We start from the raw sequence: 22752 nt of genomic DNA, 5'->3' as shown, positions 1-22752 counted from the left end.
TCTTTTTAAGTTATGTATGATACAATGGGACGCAGATGACACTGTGGGTTAAACCACAGAGCCTAGGACTTGCCGATCAGAAGGTCGGCGGTTCGAATCCCCACGATGGGGTGAGCGCCCGTTGCTTGGTCCCTGCTCCTGCCAACCTAGCAGTTCGAAAGCACATCAAAGTACAAGTAGATAAATAGGTACCACTCCAGCGGGAAGGTAAACGGCGTTTCCGTGCGCCGCTCTGGTTCGCCAGAAGTGGCTTAGTCATGCTGGCCACATGACCCAGAAGCTGTACGCCGGCTCCCTCGGCCAATAAAGCGAGATGAGCGCCGCAACCCCAGAGTCGGCCACGAATGGACCTAATGGTCAGGGGTCCTTTTACCTTTACTTTATGATATAATCACCTTTCAGCTACTAGTTTTTATCCCTTGCCTGTTTTAAGTCTTACGTGTTCAGTTTATCCGTATGTTTTATTTTATGCTGGTCTGTGACTAAAATAAAGTTTGACTCCAATACTGATACCGCTGACAGGAACAAGACCCAGCTCAGGACCAGTTTAATGTTCACCTGACAGCTTCAACCTGCAGAGCTGGCACTTTTGCAAAATGCCACGTAATGTTTCTTCCATACTTGCACAAAGGCAATATTTCATATTTCCTCACTCTGGAATTCCCTGCTGATTGAGATTAGGCAGGCGCATTGACTCTACTGTTTTTAAGGCCCCTGCTGATTTTTTGTTTGCTTTACCAAGCCTACACAGATACAGATGGATGACGTGTATTTTAAAACGCAACACTATTTCATAACGCGTATATTTATATTTCTGTTGGTGCTGGTTTTATTTCTATTTGGGAGAGAGCAGAATGTAGGTGGTCTTCCGCTCTGACGCTCATCCGTCATTTTAACATCAGTCTCTCAGGTTAACAAGATTTACAAGTTGCTAAACAAACGAAAACATTGGTTTGCCACACACACAAAAAGACGACCGCATGTTGAGTTCTCCCATGCATAGCATCTACTCCAATGTGTTCTGATGTGGTTAGAAGGGGTGATTCGTGGCCTCCCTAGAGTGCAGTCAATGATGGCCGACACAGGCGGGATTAACACACACTGCCAGGATGTCAAGGCACACAGCCAGCAAAACTACACATCTGCTCCTGTGTTCAATGGCAGCCCAATATTCTCTGTCACCCGCAGTTCCTCCCTAGACTGCAAAGGCAAGAAAAACTACCACGCTGGGGCATTTAATTCTGGAAGGCTGTATTCTTCGTCTTCTTCTTTTTTTTCTTTTTTTTGATGTTACATTTCCTTAAAAATATGAAAATGGCTAATCCTTGGTTTCTGACAAAAACTCTTTTATTATTTGAGATGGCCTTTTCTCTTGTAAAAAGGTAAAGGACCCCTGGACGGTTAAGTCCAGTCAAAGGCGACTATGGGGTTGTGCTGCTCATCTTGCTTTCAGGTTGAGGGAGCCGGCGTTGGCCCACAGACAGCTTTCCAGGTCATGTGGCCAGCATGACTAAACCACTTCTGGTGCAATGGAACACCGCGACGGAAACCAGAGCGCACGGAAACGCCGTTTACCTTTCCGCCACAGCGGTACCTAATTATCTACTTGCACTGGTGTGCTTTCGAACTGCTAGGTTGGCAGGAGCTGGGGCAGAGAAATGGGGGCTCACCCTGTTGCAGGGATTTGAACCATTGACCTTCCGATCGGCAAGCCCAAGAGGCTCAGTGATTTAGACCACAGCACCACCCAGGGGTCCTTTATCTTTACCTTTTCTCATTCATTTAAACATTTTATCTATCAAGAAATAAAAAGACAGAAAAGATAAAAATTGGATGAAAACTATAAAACCAGGCTTTGGTGAAAATGCTTGCTGGAATAAAGACTTTTTTAAAAAATTAAGTAATTTTTATTAAAGATTTTCATGGTTTACAAATACACTTCCATTGTCTCTTTTGTTCAGGTTGTGTTTTATACAGATCAATTACATTTGTTGTGAGACATTGGCGTTGTATGCAGTACAGTGGTACCTCTGTTTCCAAATGTAATCCATTCTGGAAGACCGTTCAAGTTCGAAAATGGAAAACTCAATACGGAAAACTCAAAACGGAAGCCGCGCGGCATGTTTGACTTCCGAAAAGTGTTTGAAAACCGAAACATTTATTTCCAGGTTTACGGCACTCGAAAACCAAAATATTAGTCAACGGAGACGTTCAAGAACTGAGGTACCACTGTGTAAGGTTAGGGGGAAAGACAGGAAGGAGAGGGGTGTGTGATAAAACACATTCTTTTACTTAGTGTATGTGGGGGGTGTTCTGTCAGCGTCACTTGGGTAGGTTGGAAGGCCATGTTCTTGAAAGCAGAAGAGAACTCTGGAGATCTCTCCTCTCTCGTGACCACAGAATCTGAACCTCTTGTGGAGGCAAACTACCGTATTTTTCGCCCTATAAGACGCACTTTTTCCCCTCCAAAAATGAAGGGGAAATGTGTGTGCGTCCTATGGGGCGAATGCAGGCTTTCGCTGAAGCCTGGAGAGCGAGGGGGGTCGGTGCGCACCGACCCCTCTCGCTCTCCAGGCTTCAGGAAGCTATCCGCTAGCCGTGGGAGACCCAGCTCTCCCAGGGCTAGCGGAGAGCTTGCCTGCACCCAGAAGCTTGGGGCGCGCTGAGCTCCGCACGCCCCAAGCTTCGGGATTAGCGCAGGGCTCCGCTAGCCCTGGGAGAGCCGCGTGGCTCTCCCACGGCTAGCGGAGACCTTGCCAGCACCCAGAAGCTTGGGGGCGCGCTGAGCTCCGCACGCCCCAAGCTTCGGGATTAGCACAGCGCTCCGCTAGCCCTGGGAGAGCCGCACGGCTCTCCCACGGCTAGCGGAGACCTTGCCCACACCCAGAAGCTTGGGGCGCGCTGAGCTCCGCACGCCCCAAGCTTCGGGCTTAGCACAGCGCACCTGGGGGGGGGGAAATAATTTTTTCCCCCTTTATTTCCCCCCAAAAAAACTAGGTGCGTCCTATGGGGCGAAAAATACGGTACTCATCAACAGACGCCAAACTGGGGCACCTACCTGGTGTGTCAGAGTCTTTGTCCTCACCAGGTGGCTTCTGATCATCCATCCTGTATCCAAGAGACCTAGGCAAGAAGGAAAACAGCTCAGGAAACTTCCTTCTCCCCAGCCCTGTTTTCTTCTTAGCCTCTCACTAGGGTTTAAACAGTGCCACATAAGCCATGTTGTGGTCAAGCCCCATTATTTACTGTTACTATCAATTTATTAATCGCCTTCCAAACCACCGTCTCAAAGCGATATATAGTCGTAACTTGGATCTCGAACGCCGCAAACCCAGGAGTGTTCCAGTTTGCAAACTTTTTCGGAAGCCCGATGTCTGACGTGGCTTCCGCTTGAGTGCAGGAAGCTCCTGCAGCCAATCGGAAGCCGCGCCTTGATTTTTGAACATTTTCGGAAGTCGAACTTCCAGAACGGATTCCGTTCAAGAACCAAGGTACGACTGTACACATAAGATCATTAAAAACTGTTAAACACAGGGAAACAACAAATACATTTAAGACGAGACTGAAAGCCCAACAAATGCAAGAAAGGAAAACTTCACATGTTGATACACACCAGTTTCTGCACTCAAGACATAGAATTTTCATTTACATGCACTTGCTTTGTATAATCTACTCCTCTTCCTTAATCAATAGGCAAGCACTGGGGCTCTGGGAGGGATGGAGGCAGGCAGAAGAGGCTGTGCAAGAACCGCGAGAGGAGGAGGACAGTGACCTACTAGAAGCCCAGATCAATAGCATCCTAAGAATTGCCGCCTACACACTGCTAAACTTCCCTATGCATCAAAGAGGGTCATCATTAGGAATAAAATGGGGAAAACAACTTTCTCCAGGTTACCTGCAGGTATGTAATAAATGCAACTATCCTTCTCCCCCCAATTAAGCGCAGGTAACGTAAAAACAAGCAAGTCTGCTTCTCTCTATCCCGCCCCCAAACTCCCATTTCCAAGAACTCTCTCATTTTCCCAACAAATGGGAATAGGTAAAATGGTGTCTGCCTAACCAAAGAGCATCGGGGTCCGGAGCTGTAGGAAATCCTCAGACTATTCTAAGTTACATTGGGGAAATTGTGGCACAGTGAACTCTTTTTTCCCCGTAATTGGGGCAGCGTGGTCTTGCTGTAAAACACAAAAGGCAATGGGTACAAATACTGGATCACATATATCAAAGGATATTCCATCCCTTTGGAACCTCTAACAGTATTGTTAGAGCACCTCTCTTTGCCCCCCCCCCACGGCTAATTTGAATATATTTGATTAATTTAACAGCAGCTGTATTTCAAATACACAGGAAAAATAAAACACCTCCACCCCAATATCACAGGATGGTGTTTTAAGATTTGGACACCCTAACGATGGTTAACATCTCCAGTTAACTGAAAATGATGTCAGGCGCTAAATACTTTGACAATTTGGTTCCCCATTTCTTAACACACTTCGACTCCCTGAAGCCTCTGCAAAAAAGGCATTTAAAATTAAACTGTAATAAGCATTATCCTAGCAAAAACACCCAGCTCTATGGCGCACAGGGTATTTTATCTCTTTACTGTCAAATGTTAACAGGAATTTAACAACTTTGTAATTCCAGTGTTTAGCTTTCTTCCAGACCAAGCAGAAAAGAAAATAAATTTTAAGGTCTAGTGATGAGAGGCCGGGCCTTGTTGACATGGAAATGCTTCCCTCCCCCGCTCATTAATTCAAAAGCTATGACCATAAAACCAGATCTCACAAGCCCCTTGTACAAAGGTGCAATTGCTCCACGTTGCACAACCAACACAGGAGATACAGAAACCTTGAGCGATGTGAATTCATGTCTAGATCACCACCTGTGCAAGTGGGTTTTGAAGGCTATGGGGTTTAAAGGGAGCAGAGATTTTGCATTTCTTTTCAATGCTGTGACCGTCACTCCAAGATTTCACTACAAAGGCATGGAATAAATCCAAAACAAAGCCAATATTCAATTTCCCTAACCTGAAAGTCGCCTCTTTCACGGCAACAGTAATAAAAGTAACTAAAAAACCACCCGCCCCCGTTTTTAAAAACAAACCAACAAACCAGAGTTCTCGCCACACGGAAACACAGGAAGCAAAAGCGAAGAGCAGTCTGTGCAAATGCTGGCAATATTAAAGGTCACACGGAGCACTTTAAAGGGGGGTGGGGAATCTGATCGCACATCAATACAGTGACACAGAAACGCTCCATTAATTCGGGTTTTTCAGTACCTAGTCTCTTCCGATGAACAGCGACAGACAGAACCTCTGGATTTACCAAATCCAAACTCTGTAAGCAACAAGAATCTTATCCAATCAAAATATATTTGCGGGGGGGGGGGCGTGTGAAGGGGGCACTGGTGGGCACACTTGCATCGCTTTGGTTGCCAACGGCCTTCAGATATCATTCTGCAATTCCATATAGAAATGGCCTTCTAAATTATTGCAGCCATGTGACATTTGAGGCCTCCCGTGAGGAAGATCCCACCTGATTCCTCGGCAAAACCCTTAACGGGTTTCATCGCTGTCCTTGACGGGCCGAGCCCAAAGTTATTTTGGGGCAACCAAGTAAAGGATTCTCCAAAGCGTCACATACACTCCCCCAGTATGTAGTAAAAAGAGCCCCACTGAATTCATGCAGAATCCAAATTTGTGACTACTCCCCTCAGAATTAAGTACCACACACACCCCAGATCACACGGAGCCTTACTGAATACAGTGGTACCTCAGGTTACATACGCTTCAGGTTACAGACGCTTCAGGTTACAGACTCTGCTAACCCAGAAATATTACCTCGGGTTAAGAACTTTGCTTCAGGATGAGAACAGAAATCGTGCTCCGGTGGCGCGGCGGCAGCAGGAGGCCCCATTAGCTAAAGTGGTGCTTCAGGTTAAGAATGGACCTCCAGAACGAATTAAGTACTTAACCCGAGGTACCACTGTACTTTACTCACTCCATAAGTGGAGTAAATCATCACAGAATTATTTGGGACAGGACTCCCCTGGACTTCTGGTGGTTCCCTCACGGCAAGAAGTGATGTTGCAGGGAACCAGGCCTAGGGCCTTTTCAGTAGTGGCACCCAAACCCATGCAACCCCATCAGATGTCAAGGAAATAAACATATGTCTTTTAAGAGACATGTGAAGGCAGCCCTGTATAGGGAAGTTTTTAATGTTTGATGTTTTGTTGTGTTCTTAATATTCTGCTGGGAGCCGCCCAGAGTGGCTGGGGTAACCCAGTCAGATGGGTGGCATAGAAATATCATCATCATCATCATCATGTAAAGCAGGAAGAGGTCCACTGGCATTTACACAGACTGACCTCACTCAAAACATTCAGAGGGGCAGAAAGCAGCTGTGGCAACAGCAAACATCTAGTAAGATGTCTGAGAAAAGGCCTCTCTATAATCTGCCAAAAGAGAAAATAGGGACGCATGAAAGTAGCCACAAGACAACAAGCTCCCAGGACAGCCAGGGACTGCACCTGGAACCACCCACCAAAAAAGGAGGCCACGCGACGAATCCAAAAGTGGCATTTTGGGCCAGAAGTTAAGCAAAGGTGATTAGAGGAAGGGCCAGGCCTAAGGTTCAGGATTCTGGGTGCTCCTCCTCAACTAAGCCTCCCGTTCCTCTGTTTTGGGGGTGGCCTATCGCCAAGTTAGGACAAGACACCCAAAGGGGCTCACTATGGAATATACATTTAGGAGCTCTTGCTTAAAGTCATTCTGGAGGGAAGAGGGTGGCTTTCTCCAAATCTTTACTTTTTAGTCCAGGAACGAGGGAGACTCCAAAACCTTCATTTGCTTCCAGCTAGGCCACCCCACTTCCAGCGGAGAAGAGGAGGCCAGACTGTGTCTCCTCTTTCTCCTGACCAAATTGCACCACTTCCAACTTTCTGCCCCAACTGACAGCGCTCCTCACTTTCTGGCCTCCCCTTCGGAAGACGTCTGCTCCCTGGTGGCTTGGACCTGTTGCCATAGCGTCTGCGGAACTTCTGTCTCCTGCAAATGGAAGTCCCCTTCCCTGGAGAGAAGTCTTTTAACCTTTTAACAAGGCATCCATCTTTTCCCCCACCTCACCTCAAGCTCAAGCACTGCCCTCCACCAATCTAGAATATGTTGCCTTCCCTGTAAAGGGGGGGTTTCTCAGTCTCACCTTGGGAATTCGTACAAGATATTCTCACTTGCACTGTGAGACTTCTGAGCCCTAGCAAACGGGTGTGCAGGTGGATGCATTATCCTAGACTTCCCCAATTTGGACCCAACCCCAGAGATATTGCACTAAAACTCCTCATCGCTGCGGCTGGAGAAAGTTGGAATCAGTGGCATCGTGGAGCTGGGCTCACATCAGTGGCGTATCAGGAGGCAAACTCACATGCCCTTCCTGGTATGCTCAGCAGGCAGAAGGATAGCTGCCCAGAACTGCCCCACACACCAGTCAACCTCTGAGACCCAAAGATCTGGAGGGAACCAGGTTAGGGAATGCCACATCCTTTTATAAGCAAAGGATAGCCCCCTTGTGTACAGGAGCCAAGCCACTGGTCATGACCCACAATCTGAGGAACACTCCACACAAAAGTGGGCCACGCCAATCACGCCTTTTGCTTTTTCAAATTCAAGAGAAAATTGGGGGGGGGGAGAGAACGAGACCTAAAGATAGACACATGGGGCAAAACACTAGCACACGGTTAAACATACAGTGGTACCTTGGGTTACATACACTTCAGGTTACAGACTCTGCTAACCCAGAAATATTCCCTCAGGTTAAGAACTTTGCTTCAGGATGAGAACAGAAATCGTGCTTCGGCAGTGCGGCGGCAGCAGCAGGAGGCCCCATTAACTAAAGTGGTTTTTCAGGTTAAGAACAGTTTCAGGTTAAGAACAGACCTCCGGAACGAATAAAGTACTTAACCCGAGGTACCACTGTATTGTAAATATTGGCGCTTGGGGTTAATGGTGGATCCCAGGTCGGAAAGGAATGAAGATCACTGCCTTTATTGACTCATTCACATTCTCTTTGGTGTTTAGCGGCATAACAGAAAAGGGAGATCACACTGCCTAAATTTCAGCGATCCAGGCTTGCCATGTGTCCTCTTTTCCCAGGACACATCCTCTTTCTCAGGGGTAAAATTTCTGCCTGGGCGTTTTTCTTGAATTTGACAAAATGATTCTGGCTATACTTCCTGGATGAGACGTAGACATAACTGGTGGTTGAAGACTTGCTTTCCTCTTCTCTTCTCCTGCCCCGCACCCTCAGCAATATATCACAGCTTCTACAGCCTACATATAGTAGGGGGATTTGAAATGAGAGTCATCGCAACATCCTCTTTTTTTTGCTCTTCAAAATATGGCATCCCTGCTGATAAGACATCTCATCGCTTTGCCTGAAGAATGAAAGACTATTGCTCACTTCTGGCCAGAAACTCCTCCACTAGCAATGTCCCTCCTTCCATCGGATGGCACAAAACCGGATTCTCTTTGGGATCACACCCCGTTCAAGGACATGGTAAGCTGGAGCAGAGGAAGTTAACGGGAACCAAGACCGGGTTCTCTTCCGGAATCAAAGGTTCCATCTAACATCAAAAAGTCTTATTTAATTCAAGTTTTCTTCTAGCTCTCAAGGTTGAGCTACGCACAGCACAACCCCATACAGGTTGATTTGGAAGCAACTCCCACTGTGTCCAGGGAGCTTCCTCCCAGGTAATGTGTGAGGACTTCAGCCGCAACGTAATACGTATACCTTTGATTCCTTTACAGTAGTACCTTGGATTTCAAACGCCTGGGCTCCCAAGCAAATCGGCTCCTGAACAATCAAAACACAGAAGCGAAGTTTCCGGTTTTCAAATGGTTTTCAGAAACTGAAAATCCGGTGCAACTTCCGCAGTTTCCGATTGGCTGCGGGATGCTCCTGCAGCCAATCGGTAGCCACACCTTGGTTTTAGAATGGTTCCAACAGTCGAGTGGACTCCCGGAGTGCATTATGTTCAAGAACCAAGGTACGGCTGCATTTAAAAATCAGTGCAGTGTCTCTCTATAGCTCAGAAAGGGAGAAACTGTGTGGTCTTCTAGATGCTGCATTCCAACTCCCATCAGCCAAGCATGGCTGAGACGATGGGATTTGTAGTCCAACAATACCTGGAATGCAAGAGACTCCTCCTCCTCGCTATATCTATATATCCTTACTATATTCTTTTGGGCAGAATATAAGATACCGAATTCAGCCTATAAAATTCAAAGCTCTACCTACCTGAATCGCCATCTGGTCTACTAACATCTCCAAGAACAGCAGAGCACTTCCAAAAGACTTAGAGAGAGAGCTTGCACCATACATTCATCGCCTGAATCAAACCATCTCTTGGAACCACCAGAAAACAATGGGCACATTAGCACTACACATTTAATGTGCTATGATACCACTTTAAATGTCTGCAGCCTCCCCAAAGAATTCTGGGAGCTGTAGTTTGTTAAAGGTGCTCAGAGTTGTTAGGAGACACCCCTATTCTCCTCCCAAAGCTACAATTCCCAGGGCGGTTTAACCATCAATCCCCTCTTCCCAAGGAACTATGGGAGCTCTTTTTGATGGGAAACGGGAGTCTGCCACCAACTCTCAGCACCCTTAACAAACTACAGCTCCCAGAATTCTTTGGGGGAAGCAGCGACTGTTTATAAGGTGATACCACAGCACTTTAAATAGATGGTGTGAATTTGGCCTGTGCGCACAGTCTGACTTCCAAAGGCCATTGTTAGCGCAGAATTTAGCAAGGAAATTTCTAGCTGGGTGTTTTGCTAACAAACAGAGGAGGGATCATGACTCAATGATAGAGGACTTGCATTGCCCAGAGTCAATCCTTGGGCATCCCTTGCTGAAAAGATAAAGAGAGCATTCACTGCGAAGGACCATGTGCCTGAGACCTTGAAGTGCTGCTGCCAGCCAGAGTATGCACTGCTGGGTTAGATGGGGAAATGGTCAGATCGGGTGCAAGGCAACCTTTGTGGGGGTGCTTATATAGGATGATGCTTTTCAAAATTACTTAAGCCTTGTTCCCGAAATCCAGGTTCATATCTTCCATTAAAGAAGGCAGACAGCGACGTTTTCCAAAGGGGGAAGCTTAACTCTTACCCATGTGGGAATGGCACGGAGGAAAACTTCCCCAAAGCACAGGGAAGAGAAGAAGGATGCACAAAGCCTGCCCCTCCTGGGAACCCAGCCCCAAAGATCCAGCCTTCCCCTTGCCAAGTTTAGTGGAAGGGGGGAAAAGAGGGGAAAATGCCTGCCCCCCCCCCCGCAGGCTGGACCTGCCTCACTTCTTAGACTGTAAACTGCAATACTTCAGCTGTCTTTTGCACAAAACCTCCAGGTCTGTTTGACCCATAGCCTAAAATAGCTTCTAGGAAGGCCACAACACAGTTAAAGAACTCTTTAGCTGACTGAAACTGATGCTTCTTAATAAAACACACCTTCGTATCCTTGAATAAATATAAACTCGTCCTGGAAAAAATATTAATTCTTCCATCATTTTATGAATGACACAAACATGTTGACGTACCACATCACAAACCATCTTTGAAAGAGGAAGCGTTCCCTCCTTACATTTTGGTGAAGTCCTTGCATTAAAAATAATTAAACCATTTCTAATAGTCTGATGGATGATTAATTAGGGGCATCTTTTTGACCGATCAAAAGCTCTTAAATAAATTAATCTAACTGACCAACAGCTTCAGCGCTGCTAGTAACAAGTAGACTTATCTTGGCTGCGAGTCCTGGAAGACCTGCTCCCCGCCTTCCAGGCCTTTTCCCAACTGGCCTGGGAAGCCAGGGCCCGGACTGACTCCAGCTACAAAATCTGAGACTGCGGAACAGACTCTTAGGCTGGGGTGTTGTCGCTGCTGTAATTGATACTAATCTTTGTATCTTTATTTTAGATCTTATGATGATTTATGTGGAAATTGTTTAACTTGCCTATGTACTTTTCATGTTTTATTTATTGATTTTTAATAATTTTGTTACGTTTAATAATTTTGTTACGTTTGTAATTAGGTGATTATTATTCTCATGCCGCCAGCCACCTTGAGCAATGGTTTGAACATACCGTATTTTTTGCTCTATAAGACTAACTTTTTCCCTCCTAAAAAGTAAGGGGAAATGTGTGTGTGTGTTATGGAGCAAGTGCAGGCTGCACAGCTATCACAAAAGCCAGAATAGCAAGAGGGATTGCTGCTTTCACTGCGCAGCGATCCCTCTTGCTATCCTGGCTTCTGAGATTCAGAATATTTTTTCCTTGTTTTCCTCCTCCAAAAACTAGGTGCATCTTGTGTTCTGTGCATCTTAAAGAGCGAAAAATACGGTACATTTAAACATTTGAGCATACAAATAAAACTATCTATATATGTGCTGGTTCTTTCTGCAGTGCCAACTTTTGCCAACACAGTAGAAAATGCACTCAGGCTGCAACTGTAAACTGTAAGCAAGGCCCATTGAATGCAATGAGAAATACCTGCGAGCAGAGGCTCACAGGAATGCATTATCAAGGTGCTGATCAAAGAGTTTCAACAATCTTCTATGACAACATAACTACGTATGTTGTGGACTGACTACACGAAAACCATTTATGCAACATGTGAAGTGGCCTTTGTAGATCACAACTTGCTTTAAGGATTAAAACAGGGTTTGTTCAGACACGCGGTTGGCCAATTTGCAATGTTTAAAGACCTTCTTATCTGTTTTGTACAGTAGATGTTGGTTTGACCTTAACACGCGACCAGTGTTAGAAATAATAAATAATAAATAATAATGGGCGGCTTCCAAAAAAATATTAAAATACGGTAATACATCAAACATTAAAAGCTTTCCTAAACAGGGCTGCCTTCAGATGTCTTCTAAAAGTCTGGTAGTTGTTCTTCTCTTTGACATCTGGTGGGAGGGCGTTCCACAGGGAGGGTGCCACTACCGAGAAGGCCCAGATATATAAGCTAGGTGCCAAATGGCTCCTTAAAGAAGGGTTACAGTCGCTAAAACAGGATGCCTTACCTAGTTGCCATTTTGGGGCCAGACGGTTCAAAAGTCGTATTTTTCAATAGGACTTTTTGGTTCCCGAAATTCATTCCGATTGTGCAGATACAATATAATGAATAGAATTCTACAGAATGTACTGCTAGTGTGTGAAAACGGTCAAGATCCAAGGATCCCCAGACATGCACCTCCAGATGGTAGAGACGTTTGATGGCATCCTGGCACCTGGACAACTTCACTTGGTCACATGTGGCCGATAGTAAAGGTAAAGGGACATCTGACCATTAGGTCCAGTCGTGGCCAACTCTGGGGTTGCGGCGCTCATCTCGCTTTACTGGCCGAGGGAGCCGGCGTACAGCTTCCAGGTCATGTGGCCAGCATGACTAAGCCGTTTCTGGCGAACCAGAGCAGCACACGGAAACGCCGTTTACCTTCCCGCCGGAGTGGTACCTATTTATCTACTTGCACTTTGACGTGCTTTCGAACTGCTAGGTTGGCAGGAGCAGGGACCGAGCAACGGGAGCTCACCCCGTCGCGGGGATTCGAACCGCCGACCTTCTGATCAGCAAGTCCTAGGCTCTGTGGTTTAACCCACAGCGCCACCGATAGCCAGGTGCAAAAGACGCCTGGCAAATTTTGAACACTGCATGTGACTGAATATGTATCTTTTAATGGACTTATGTATGTCCCTTTCAGCGGCACAGAGTATTAAGTATTTTCATATAGCCTTACAACAGGACAGGAGTTTTTATTGACTTTGAAGAAAAATGGGGATATTGGGTATGGCACAGTGATGGTTTCCAGAGCCACCATGTCAAAGGGCATCTAGGATTCATATCTATGACTGGAGGAAAACAAAAATTACAATTCAAAAAAGCAAGTCACGCCTTTCAGGCCTACGAGGAAAAGAAGAAACCTCTGCCTCAGCCACATACACCTTTGTTTCAGGAACGGGCAAATGGTAAGATTGATGACATGCAATAGTTACCAGGATGACATGTAATAGATTGCCAAGGATTTCCAACTCCCAGTTTTTTAACTATTGCAAAAACAATATGACCCCCCCCCCCATATTAGACCAATGAAATTAAGAAAGCTTGGGATAAGCAAAAATGGAACCTTGCGTGGAAGGACTATTGAGCTCTGTTCAGTTCTGGTACTCAGAAATCTCTATGCTGAGAGTGCCCTGTACCCCAAGTCTATACACAAACTACAGCCCACAAGCCTCAACCATGCACTTGCTTTACATTACACCAGGGGTTTTCAACCAGTGTGCTGTGACCCTGGGGTGCCTTGAATGATGGTCAGGGGTGTCACAGGCAACACTGGCCTCTGTGCCTCTTTCTCCCCCTCTGTCCTCTGATGTCCTCTTGTATCTCTGCCTCCCAAAGGCCCGCACAGCTGTTTGTTGCAGCAGCCCTGGCTGCAAGCTCCCCAGGCAAATGGTGCCTCTGGGGCTGGCCAGGGGAGAGGAAAGGAGGCTGAGGGACCACTCCACATGGGAGGGTGTTTGAAAATGGGTGAGGGGCTGCTGGCTCCGCAGGCAAGGGGTGACCTAACTGGGGCTCCTGAGCCCCACGGGGTGCCGCAGAAAGAAGGTAGTTGGTCAAGGGACTCAGAAAGGTTCAAAAAGGTTCTGCATTACGCTGTTGCTACTTCTCAAAAGACTCCCGTACAAAAACTGGTCTGGAAATCCAGCTTGGTGGTTTCAAGAAGACCAAAGACTGTGCAACTCCTGATCCTTGATGTTCAGATTAGGGCATCAAATCTAGAGTTAAATCACGAGCAAACTTTTTTTAAAAGTACGCACATAGGTAATGGTAAAGGGGCCCCTGACCATTAGGTCCAGTTGTGGCCGACTCTGGGGTTGCGGCGCTCATCTCACTTTATTGGCCAAGGGAGCCGGTGTACAGCTTCCAGCATGACTAAGCCACTTCTGGCGAACCAGAGCAATGCACAGAAACACCGTTTACCTTCCCGCCAGAGCAGTACCTATTTATCTACTTGCACTTTGACGTGCTTTCAAACTGCTAGGTTGACAGGAGCAGGGACCGAGCAATGGGAGCTCACCCCGTCGCAGGGATTTGAACCGCCAACCTTCCGATCATCAAGTCCTAGGCTCTGTGGTTTAACCCACAGTGCCGTACACACATACCACCCCACAAAAGGCTGAAAGCTTTCACCGCAAGAGATGGTGCTCCTACGTACTGGCCTTGAAATCCAATTGTGTATTGGCATCACTATTCATGCTTTGGTAACTTACGGATTAGATTACTGCAATGCTTTGCACATGGGGCCACCTTTGAAGACTACTCGGAAATTTAGGTCATCATCTTCAGGGCTGCCAACTCCCACACAAAACGTGCCCGAGATTTGTCTCCAGAGGCTAGTCTCTGGACAGCTCACCTCTTGAGGTGAGTGGTAATCAGAGAAATGGCCTCTACAGTGGTGGCACCCCAATTAAGGAACTCTCTCGTCCGAGCATCACACCAGTGAGAGCCAGTGTGGTGTAGCGGTTAAGAGTGGTGGACTTGTAATCTGGTGAACCGGGTTCGCTTCCCTGCTCCTCCACATGCAGCTGCTGGGTGACCTTGGGCCAGTCACACTTCTCTGAAGTCTCTCAGCCTCACTCACCTCACAGAATGTTTGTTGTGGGGAAGGAAGGGAAAGGAGAATGTTAGCCGCTTTGAGACTCCTTCGGGTAGTGATAAAGTGGGATATCAAATCCAAACTCCAGGTGTCAAGCCTTATGCTTTTGCCTCCACGCAAATACATTTTAATAAATTTAAATTGCCCAGGCCTTATAATTTTTCCATCTGCTTTTATTAGTAAACGGCCACTGACCTTCCTTTTTAGTACTGTTTTGTAACGTACTTTTAAAAAAACTGTTTTATTATTTTATAGCTACAGCTATCTTCAGAGCTGTAACTGAACTAAAGGGTGGGATGTGACCAGCGTTCGAAATTCGCCAGGTGCATTTGCACCTGGATATCAGCCACTAGAAGTTCGAAAACACACCAGTACAAGTAGATAAATAGGTACCGCTCCGGCGGGAGGGTAAACGGCGTTTCCGTGCGCTGCTCTGGTTCGCCAGAAGCGGCTTAGTCATGCTGGCCACATGACCCAGAAGCTGTGCACCAGCTCCCTCGGCCAATAAAGCGAGATGAGCGCCGCAACCCCAGAGTCGGTCACGACTGGACCTAAATGGTCAGGGGTCCCTTTACCTTTCATTATCAGCCACTTGCGACCAAGCAAAGATGCCTGGGCACCCAGGAAGGTCTCCCTCACCCGGAGGTGCCTGCCTGGGGGATCCTTGGATCTTGACCGTTTTCACACACTGGCAGCACACCCTGTAGAATTCTATCCTTTATATTTCATCTGCACAATCAGAACAAATTTCAGGAACCAAAAAGTCATTATTGAAAAATACGACGTGGCAACAGTATTCCATTTTGGCAACTGTAACCCTTGTTTAAGAAGCCAATTGGTGTCTGGCTTATTTATTTGTGGAATTTTACAAATAAAGTTAGAGACCAACACGTCTACGTCCATACTTCAGCTAGTATAAACCTCACAGCTCCCCGCCTCCACCCTCACTACAGAAAACTAGGAATTGTGATACTGTGGTGACAAGATCTTCAACACAAAACTGAAATCCCCTGCCTTCACATCTCCCCATAGGCAACGAAGAGATGAGAAGCCGCAACTATTAGCTGGTTTTAGCACTGACATAGCCCATTGGTGGGGAACCTGTGGCCCTCCAGGAATTGTTGGACTGTAACTCGCATCATCCCCAACCCCTGGCCGTGCCAGCTAGAACTTTGACCGGAGGGGCCAAAACTTCCCCTCAAATCCATTTAGCCACACTGAAAAATAAGTGCTAAATCAGAATTTACAATCTCCTCAAATCTCAAACCAAATCCATTTGCTCCTTCTAGCCCTTCCTATGGTACACTTTTGCCGCCCAAAAAAGGCAAAACACATTACTGGACAAAGCACTGAGTGTCGATTCAAAGCTCCTATTTAGCCCTGCCAAGCAGCCCTTGTCCCTTGTCAAATCTACCTCTGCCTCACCTGTGAAAAAATTAAATAAATGAAATGAAAAGGGCAACCCATTCCATAGGCTCACGGAAATAAATTAAGATGAAAAAGCAAACTACCCTCGCTCACCCCCAAAACTTACAAAATGGGGAAAGCAAAATAAATTAAAAACCCATTGGGGGGGATGATATAGGGTGGGTATAATCTGTGCAAAATTCTATGATAGGGCAACAGGTGTTTGCAGTGGCCAAGTTTGAAAGACCCAGCAGGTGAGGCCTGGAACAAAGACAAAACCCTCATGGTGGGATCTATGAATCAGGGATCCGAGGGCTTGAACCAGGAAGTAAGACCTAGCATAGCAAGCCACCTAGATCTGCAAAAGCTTAGCCTTTGGAGCTCTCAACAGGCATAGGTGGGAATGGAGAGTAACACAAGGCCCTGCTACTGCCAGGCAATCTGAAACATCTGGATTGGCCCAGTAAAGTCGAAATACTAGGAGCCTGCTCATCAGTTCTTACCTGGTTAACAGATCAGTGACCATCTACCAACAAGATCTTTTAGGCTTCAGTTCAAACCTTCTGCCTCGACAGCTGACCTTGGGGACCCTAGATTTTAGTGTACACGCATACATACAGCTTTAACAGGTCTGGATTGAGGCAAGGCCTGCAGTCACAAAAATAAGGTAGGAGTTCCTGGTTTTCTTGAGAAATTCAAAAATATTTCTATTTTAGGGCAAGGAGTTTTACTGGACACTTTGGTTATGGCTGTTTTTGATCCTCAATGAAAGTTGGTGGCTGACAGTGAGGCAATAGGGGCAAATCCATCTCTTATCTCTTCTTGCAATTATCATTACAACTCAGCAGTTACACAAGGAAATCAAATGATATAAAGAGCTTCTTAAGCAATAAGGGTTAAAGCGTGCGCGGAATTCATTTCGGAAGTCCCAAGTGCGACTGATGCAAACACAGAAGTCCTTCCCCTTGCCAGAAGTTCTGGTTCTATTATCACCATTTGAGGCAACCTCACACAATAAGAAAGTACTGTAATTATTTGGGTAGCCAAACATTAGTGACAACTGCAAATCTCCCACAGCTGCAAAAACACACCCTTTGCAGAGTTTGCTGCAACAAGATATGTGCAGCAAGATCAAAGATCCAGCAACCTTTGGTAGGAGCACTGTCTTCGCTGAAAATATATATATTTATGTAACTAAATAATGTAAGTAACAGGATTTTAAATCACCATCTGGATCACGCAGCACACTGCAGGTGAGCTTTGCCCTTTGATGTGGAATGTCTTATTAAACCAGAGTGGGGGAGAGGCATCCCTCCAGATGTTGCTGGACTTCCCAAACCCATCAGCGCCAGCCAGCAGGGCCCATGGTCAGGAGTGGCAATGGGAGCCGCAATCTGAACAGCCTCTGAAGGGCCTGAAGTTGCCCACCTGTGCATGAAAGGGGCCACACATGTATCACTGCCCTCCGCAAACCCAGTTGCCGTTCAGCTGCTCTCTTTCTCTCTCCCCACTGTCAAGAAAACGAGAAGTTCTGCTCTTCTTCGGAGAGGCAACTGGCTTAGAGTGTGTGCAACAGGTGTGGCCCACAAAGTCCCCTCTCTGACAGCCAGAGGGTGAAGGAAGGTGTTTGTATTTCACCGAGGCACAAAACACACCGGCCAGACTCTGCCACTCACCCCAGGCCCCCTTATAACAGAACAGGAAATTTTGCAATTGCTCCTCAACAGCATCCAACTGCATATATGGATCTCAGCATCTTAAAAAAGGAGTTGTTTGGCGATGCCATTGCCAGCACCACCCCTGCCCACCCCCAATCCCAGCTTTGTCTCCAAGCATGCTATCGCCTAGACCTAGAAGAACACTGGCAGGGAGAGAGAGAATATGCCAACACAATTCTCCTCTTCAACATCCCCCCCCCCTCAATCTCTCAGCAAATCCCTCTGGACTCCTCCATAATCCCATGCAGGCTGCATTCTGGGCAAAGTAGGCCTTGCCACTTTGTATGTTTCTAGGACGGAGAATACCGTACCCTAACCTAATTCAAGAGAGAGAAGCCCCCTTACATTTTAAAAGGGTGGTGGTGGTGCAAGAAACATTTGCAATCAGACTGGGGCCCTTAGAGAGCCCTCCATTTTCGAGAAACCTCACAATGCAACAGTCCTGTCGAGAGAAACACCTATTTGTAATGTGACGTTGTCTCTCCTTGCAATCTACCAAATTAAAGCTGCCTTTTAATCCCAAGAGAAACTGAATGTAAGGTGGGGGGGGGAGATGGGGGACGCTTGGGAAGGAAAGCTGGCAAAGGGAGGGAGTGGGGGGGGGTTAATAACGACAAAGCTCTAATGAGTTGTTAACAAACACTTCCCCCCCCCTCCATCCCCCTTTAGAAGAGAAGTCAGATTTGGTCCACAACAAATACAGTTCCCTGCGGATTCCATCATTGTGCAAAACATACCAATAGATACTTGTGTTTCTTAGGGCAAGGGAAAGAGACAAATACGTCCTCCTTTGACCCAAAATTAAGGCAGCTCTGTTCTTCCCAACAGGAAGGATGTGAAACCCATTTCCCCCTTCCCAATCGCTAATTTATAAAGGCGAAAGAAACACAGAGGCCTAGGCTCTTGGGTGGGGGGAATATATTCAGTAGGCTTGCTACCAGCGGCCCTCCACCACCTTCCCTTCCCCAACTGCTTTTACACAACAGAATTTCTCATGCACCAGAATGCCACATAAAATTCCGACATAAATGCACCCTCGGTACATTTGACATTCAAAAAAGGCCAAGAGATTAGGGCTTGTCTTTCGCTTGCCTTTTTCTAGATCTAGGAAAATGGGGAGTCCTCACCTACCTCTCTTCTACAAGGCGATCCAGAAATCCTCACCCGGCAAAATCCATCGGCAAGATATAGCACAAATCATTATCCAAAAAATCACGAAGGGAGGAAAAGGAAGGGTTTGCATTTGTTCCCTTCCTTTAAAAAAACAAAACAAAAAAAACTATATATAGATATATATTTCTGCTGGACTTTTATTTACAGCCACCCGGAGAGCGAAGGAGGGATAAAATAAGCAAAACAAAACAAAACAAAAAGGTTTGGGAAGGATGCTAGTTCCAATATCCGAGGCTCTCTCCACTCAGGAAAAAATAGACCGCCCAGCCCCCTTCGGAGAGTGGGGGACGGGTGAGCTTTGCTTCCTTCCACCACGGCAGTTCAGGGTTCCAAAATCAGCCCAAAGGGAAGAAGAGCGAAGCAGCAAGATCCCTAGGACGACACACAAAGGGAGCTCCGGTTTTGCCTTTGATCTTCAAGCAGCCGCATCCGACGGAGAAGGCCTTTCTGCCGGCGCGTCCCCTCGCTCACTTCTGCCTCCGGGATTTTCTCTCTCGGGGTCCCCCCCACCGCCTGCCCGCCCCTTGCACCCTCCCGCTTACCCCCTTGCTCTTAGCAGGAGGCGCCCCGAACAGAACGTTTCGAGCACTCACTTCTAGGCCGGATGGAACGTTGAGGGCTCCCGGGGGGTGGGGGGAGGGAGAAAGAGAGCGAATGGAGGAGAGTGGACGGGGGGGGGGGCTGAAATAGAACGTTCAGAGTTTCCCTCCCGATGGAACGTTCATACTTTTCCTCGCCTCTCCCCCGCCGCGCAGATTCTCTTTCCCGGCAAGACACACGCAACTAAAACTAACCCGGAGCCTCAGCTTACCATCCTCGTTTCTTATTATTTGCTACACGGAACGGAGCTTAAACACGCCCGGCCGCAGCCTCCCTCGGAAGGGTGGCTTGCAACCAACACACCCTTGTTTCGGCTGGGGAGGGGTCTTCTCGTCTCTCTCCCCCCCCCCACCACCACCTCAACCCTCCCGCTGTTAGCCTCCTCCCTACCTTCTGTTCCAGGCCTCCTCTCTTTCTTTTCCTGTTTCGCTCTCTCCTCTTCCTTTCTTTTCTTCCCCCCCGCTAAACTTCTCCCCCCCCCCGCTTGCACCCTAATCCTCAGCTTCAGAGGAGGCGGGGGCTCCGAAGCAGCATCGCTGGCTGGTCTCTAACCCCCCCGCTCGGCTTCCGCCCCCCCCCGCACCCACCCACAACGAAGGGCTTCAAGGAATGGAACAGAAAGTGTTCACCGAGGCAGCCATTTTCAGAGAGGAAAGTAGGTCCTGCTGGGCCAGCTCCGGGTTTGCTTAACCTCCCCCTCCCTCCTCCTCTTTCTGCGCGAGGGGAGGGTGGGATCCCGGAGTCAGGGACTTGTCCCCCTTCCTTCTCTCCGGACGCCTCTTCTCCCCCTCGGAAAAGGCAGAGGGGACCCTGGGCGAGATCCGGTCTGAAGCCCCCCCTTCGCCTTTGCCTCGAGACGGCGGGGGGGACGGAAGAGGGGAGGAAGGGAAAGAGAGAGAAAAGGAGGGAGCGGGCACTTATTTTGTGTTAGGAACCCGATGGCGGAAGGGCACGCAGCAATGGCTTTTGGGGAAGTGAGAGATGCGCCCGTACGGAGCCTCAGCGCACGCTCGGCTGCGGATCACTTCGCCGGCTTTAACCCTCCCGTGCCCGGGCCGGGTGGCTGCGAAAAAGCACGTGGGACGGGTTCAGAGGGCTCTTCCTTCCCCACCCTCCGCGAGGGTGCAAGGGATCGCGGGACAGGTGCAATCCTTGCAAGGGGAGAGGAAGCCGCGATTCCGCTCGTTGCGCGGCATGGGGGTGACCGGGAAGCAAATAATAAAAATATATACCTTAAAATAAAATAATAAAAAGGCAGCACAGCACTTTTCTCAGCGGGGCGCGCGAGCGGTGGAGGGTTCTTGTGGGTCTCTGAAGGGGGCGCTCGCTCCCGCGCCCGGGCACATGCCTCCAGGACTCGCGCTGTAACCTTTGCTCAAGTGAGGTCCCGCTGCGCCCCCCAGCGGCACCGAGCTCCCCGGTCTCTCTTTTCCCCCTCCGCCACCCCGCGCCCGGTTCCCCGAAACACGATTCCAGCGGACCTGTTGGGAATCTTGCAAAAGGAAAACGGTGGCCCACCGGAATCGGTTAATACACACCTTCTCAGCTTTGACCCCCGGTTGCCCCGCAAGGTCTTCCCTGGGCTGTGAAGCTGATTCGAAGTGTCAGGTTGACCTGGAACATCTCGCGTCCCGCGTTCCCTGTTCCGGGAGGAAAGCAATTTTTATTTCCTTCCCCGACCTCCCTAACCCGCGCAGCGCTTTGCATTCCTTCCTGCCCATTTTTCTCCCTGCACGATCGCACAGATGCGACAAACCGGCGCAGCTGGTTATATAATCCCTTGGATTCGTATTTGGAAAGTGTTCTCTATCTAAATATATATGTACTGTATATAGTTTCCATTTCGGGTTTTTTCGTCGCTGCCGCTGTTGAAGCAGGTGAGTGGGTTTACTCTCCCGGTGTGAAGGAGCAGGCTAGCGCAGGCGGGAATGCTTTCGATGTTAACTGGATCTCCCCTAACATAGGAGCCAATAAAATATTTGAGGGGAACAGCCCCCCCAAAGTTGATGGGCATTGTCATTCAAATGGCAAGTGTCATGTGATCGATTATTTAACGAGATGGAGCTTACCTGGGCCCCCCAATATTTTATTCAAGTCCCCCAAAATGTACTGATCTTCCTCTCACTTGCTATCCTGAACGTTTGAGCATTTTTCTGTGTTTTATGTCAATGTCACAATATGTTTCTAGGGCGCTCTTTAGGATATTTCATATCCCAAGATTCTCAACAACTAAAAAGGTACAGCCACAAATTCCCTATTCACGCCATCTTTTTTGCACTGTTAATAAGAGAAAGCCCCCGCCTCTCAAAATACAGAAACGGCACTCTCTTTTGCAACCGCCTGATAAATAGGCAGAATATTGATAATGGGTGTCAACAGTGGCTGGCTTGTGGTGTGTTTTCTGGGGACAGGCTGGCTGGGGATGCTATCTGTGTGCCATTCTGGCTCAGTGGATTCACCAAAGCTCCCAACTTCGTGTCGTTAGAGGACCTCAGGAAATGGGCAGATCCTGCCTCTGGTTTTGCTCCGGACTTCATTGTTTCCAAGTTAACCTTAGGGTTGTCCCAGATAGTATGGGGCCCAACACATCGTTTAAAGGAAACATGTTGGATTTGCCTCTCTGCAAAGGGCAGGATTCTGGTGATCTTGTGTGGCTGGTGGCATGGATAGTAAGCCATTGTCATCACCTGCTAACTGCCTGATTTAAGGGGTTTGTGGACTCACGGCTACCCCCCCCCCAAGGACACATAGCCAGTTCATATGGTTCATCCCTGGAAACTTTTGGATCTGCTTGGTTCCCATAATGCAAGGATAAGGAACCTCAAGCCAAATGCAACCATCCAGGCCTTTTTTATCTGGCCTCTGGGACACTCCTCAGGCCACATACCCTCTCCCCAGACCACATCCCTCACTGGTCCAAGTGTTTTGGCCTGGTTCGACTACATCTTTGTTTCCTTAAATGGAAGAAACAGTGTAAAACAACTAGCCCATCTTAAAATTCACATTTGTGGTTGCACCTTCCCACCAGCAGGATATGGTTCTCAGAAAGGTGCCCAGGAAGGAACATGGTCCTCAGGCCAAAAGAAGTTCAGCTCCCCTGCCATAATGCTTTGGGAGAATTAGATAGAATTAGATAGCAGCAAGACATCACC

At 47.7% G+C, this 22752-nt stretch overlaps 1 protein-coding gene and 1 long non-coding RNA gene across 16 annotated transcripts in view; one reads left to right on the top strand and one right to left on the bottom strand.

Annotated features, from left to right (window-relative positions):
- Nucleotides 1-21491, bottom strand: part of KMT2D (lysine methyltransferase 2D) — a 110026-nt gene extending 88535 nt beyond the window's left edge. For 5 of the 15 annotated variants that reach the window (XM_083489711.1, XM_083489715.1, XM_083489717.1 and 2 more), the window contains exons 1-2: nucleotides 18959-20179; nucleotides 3059-3123 (exon numbers count right to left, since the gene is read on the bottom strand). In XM_083489711.1, the coding sequence (XP_083345837.1) occupies nucleotides 3059-3107 (49 nt within the window). In that variant the 5' untranslated portion in view covers nucleotides 3108-3123; nucleotides 18959-20179. The other 10 variants (XM_083489722.1, XM_083489713.1, XM_083489720.1 and 7 more) reach the window with 6 other exon arrangements.
- LOC310700700 lies at nucleotides 3139-11720 on the top strand. Its single transcript, XR_014522731.1, has 3 exons — nucleotides 3139-6603; nucleotides 8301-8549; nucleotides 11452-11720. It is a non-coding gene; the product is annotated as an uncharacterized lncRNA (long non-coding RNA).
- Nucleotides 21492-22752: the final 1261 nt, after the last annotated feature.

Source organism: Podarcis liolepis (genome assembly GCF_965112155.1).
Source record: "Podarcis liolepis genome assembly, chromosome: 2".
NCBI classification, from domain to species: Eukaryota; Metazoa; Chordata; class Lepidosauria; order Squamata; family Lacertidae; genus Podarcis; species Podarcis liolepis.
Note: the sequence above shows the minus strand (reverse complement) of the source record. Positions and strands in the feature narration are given on the sequence as shown.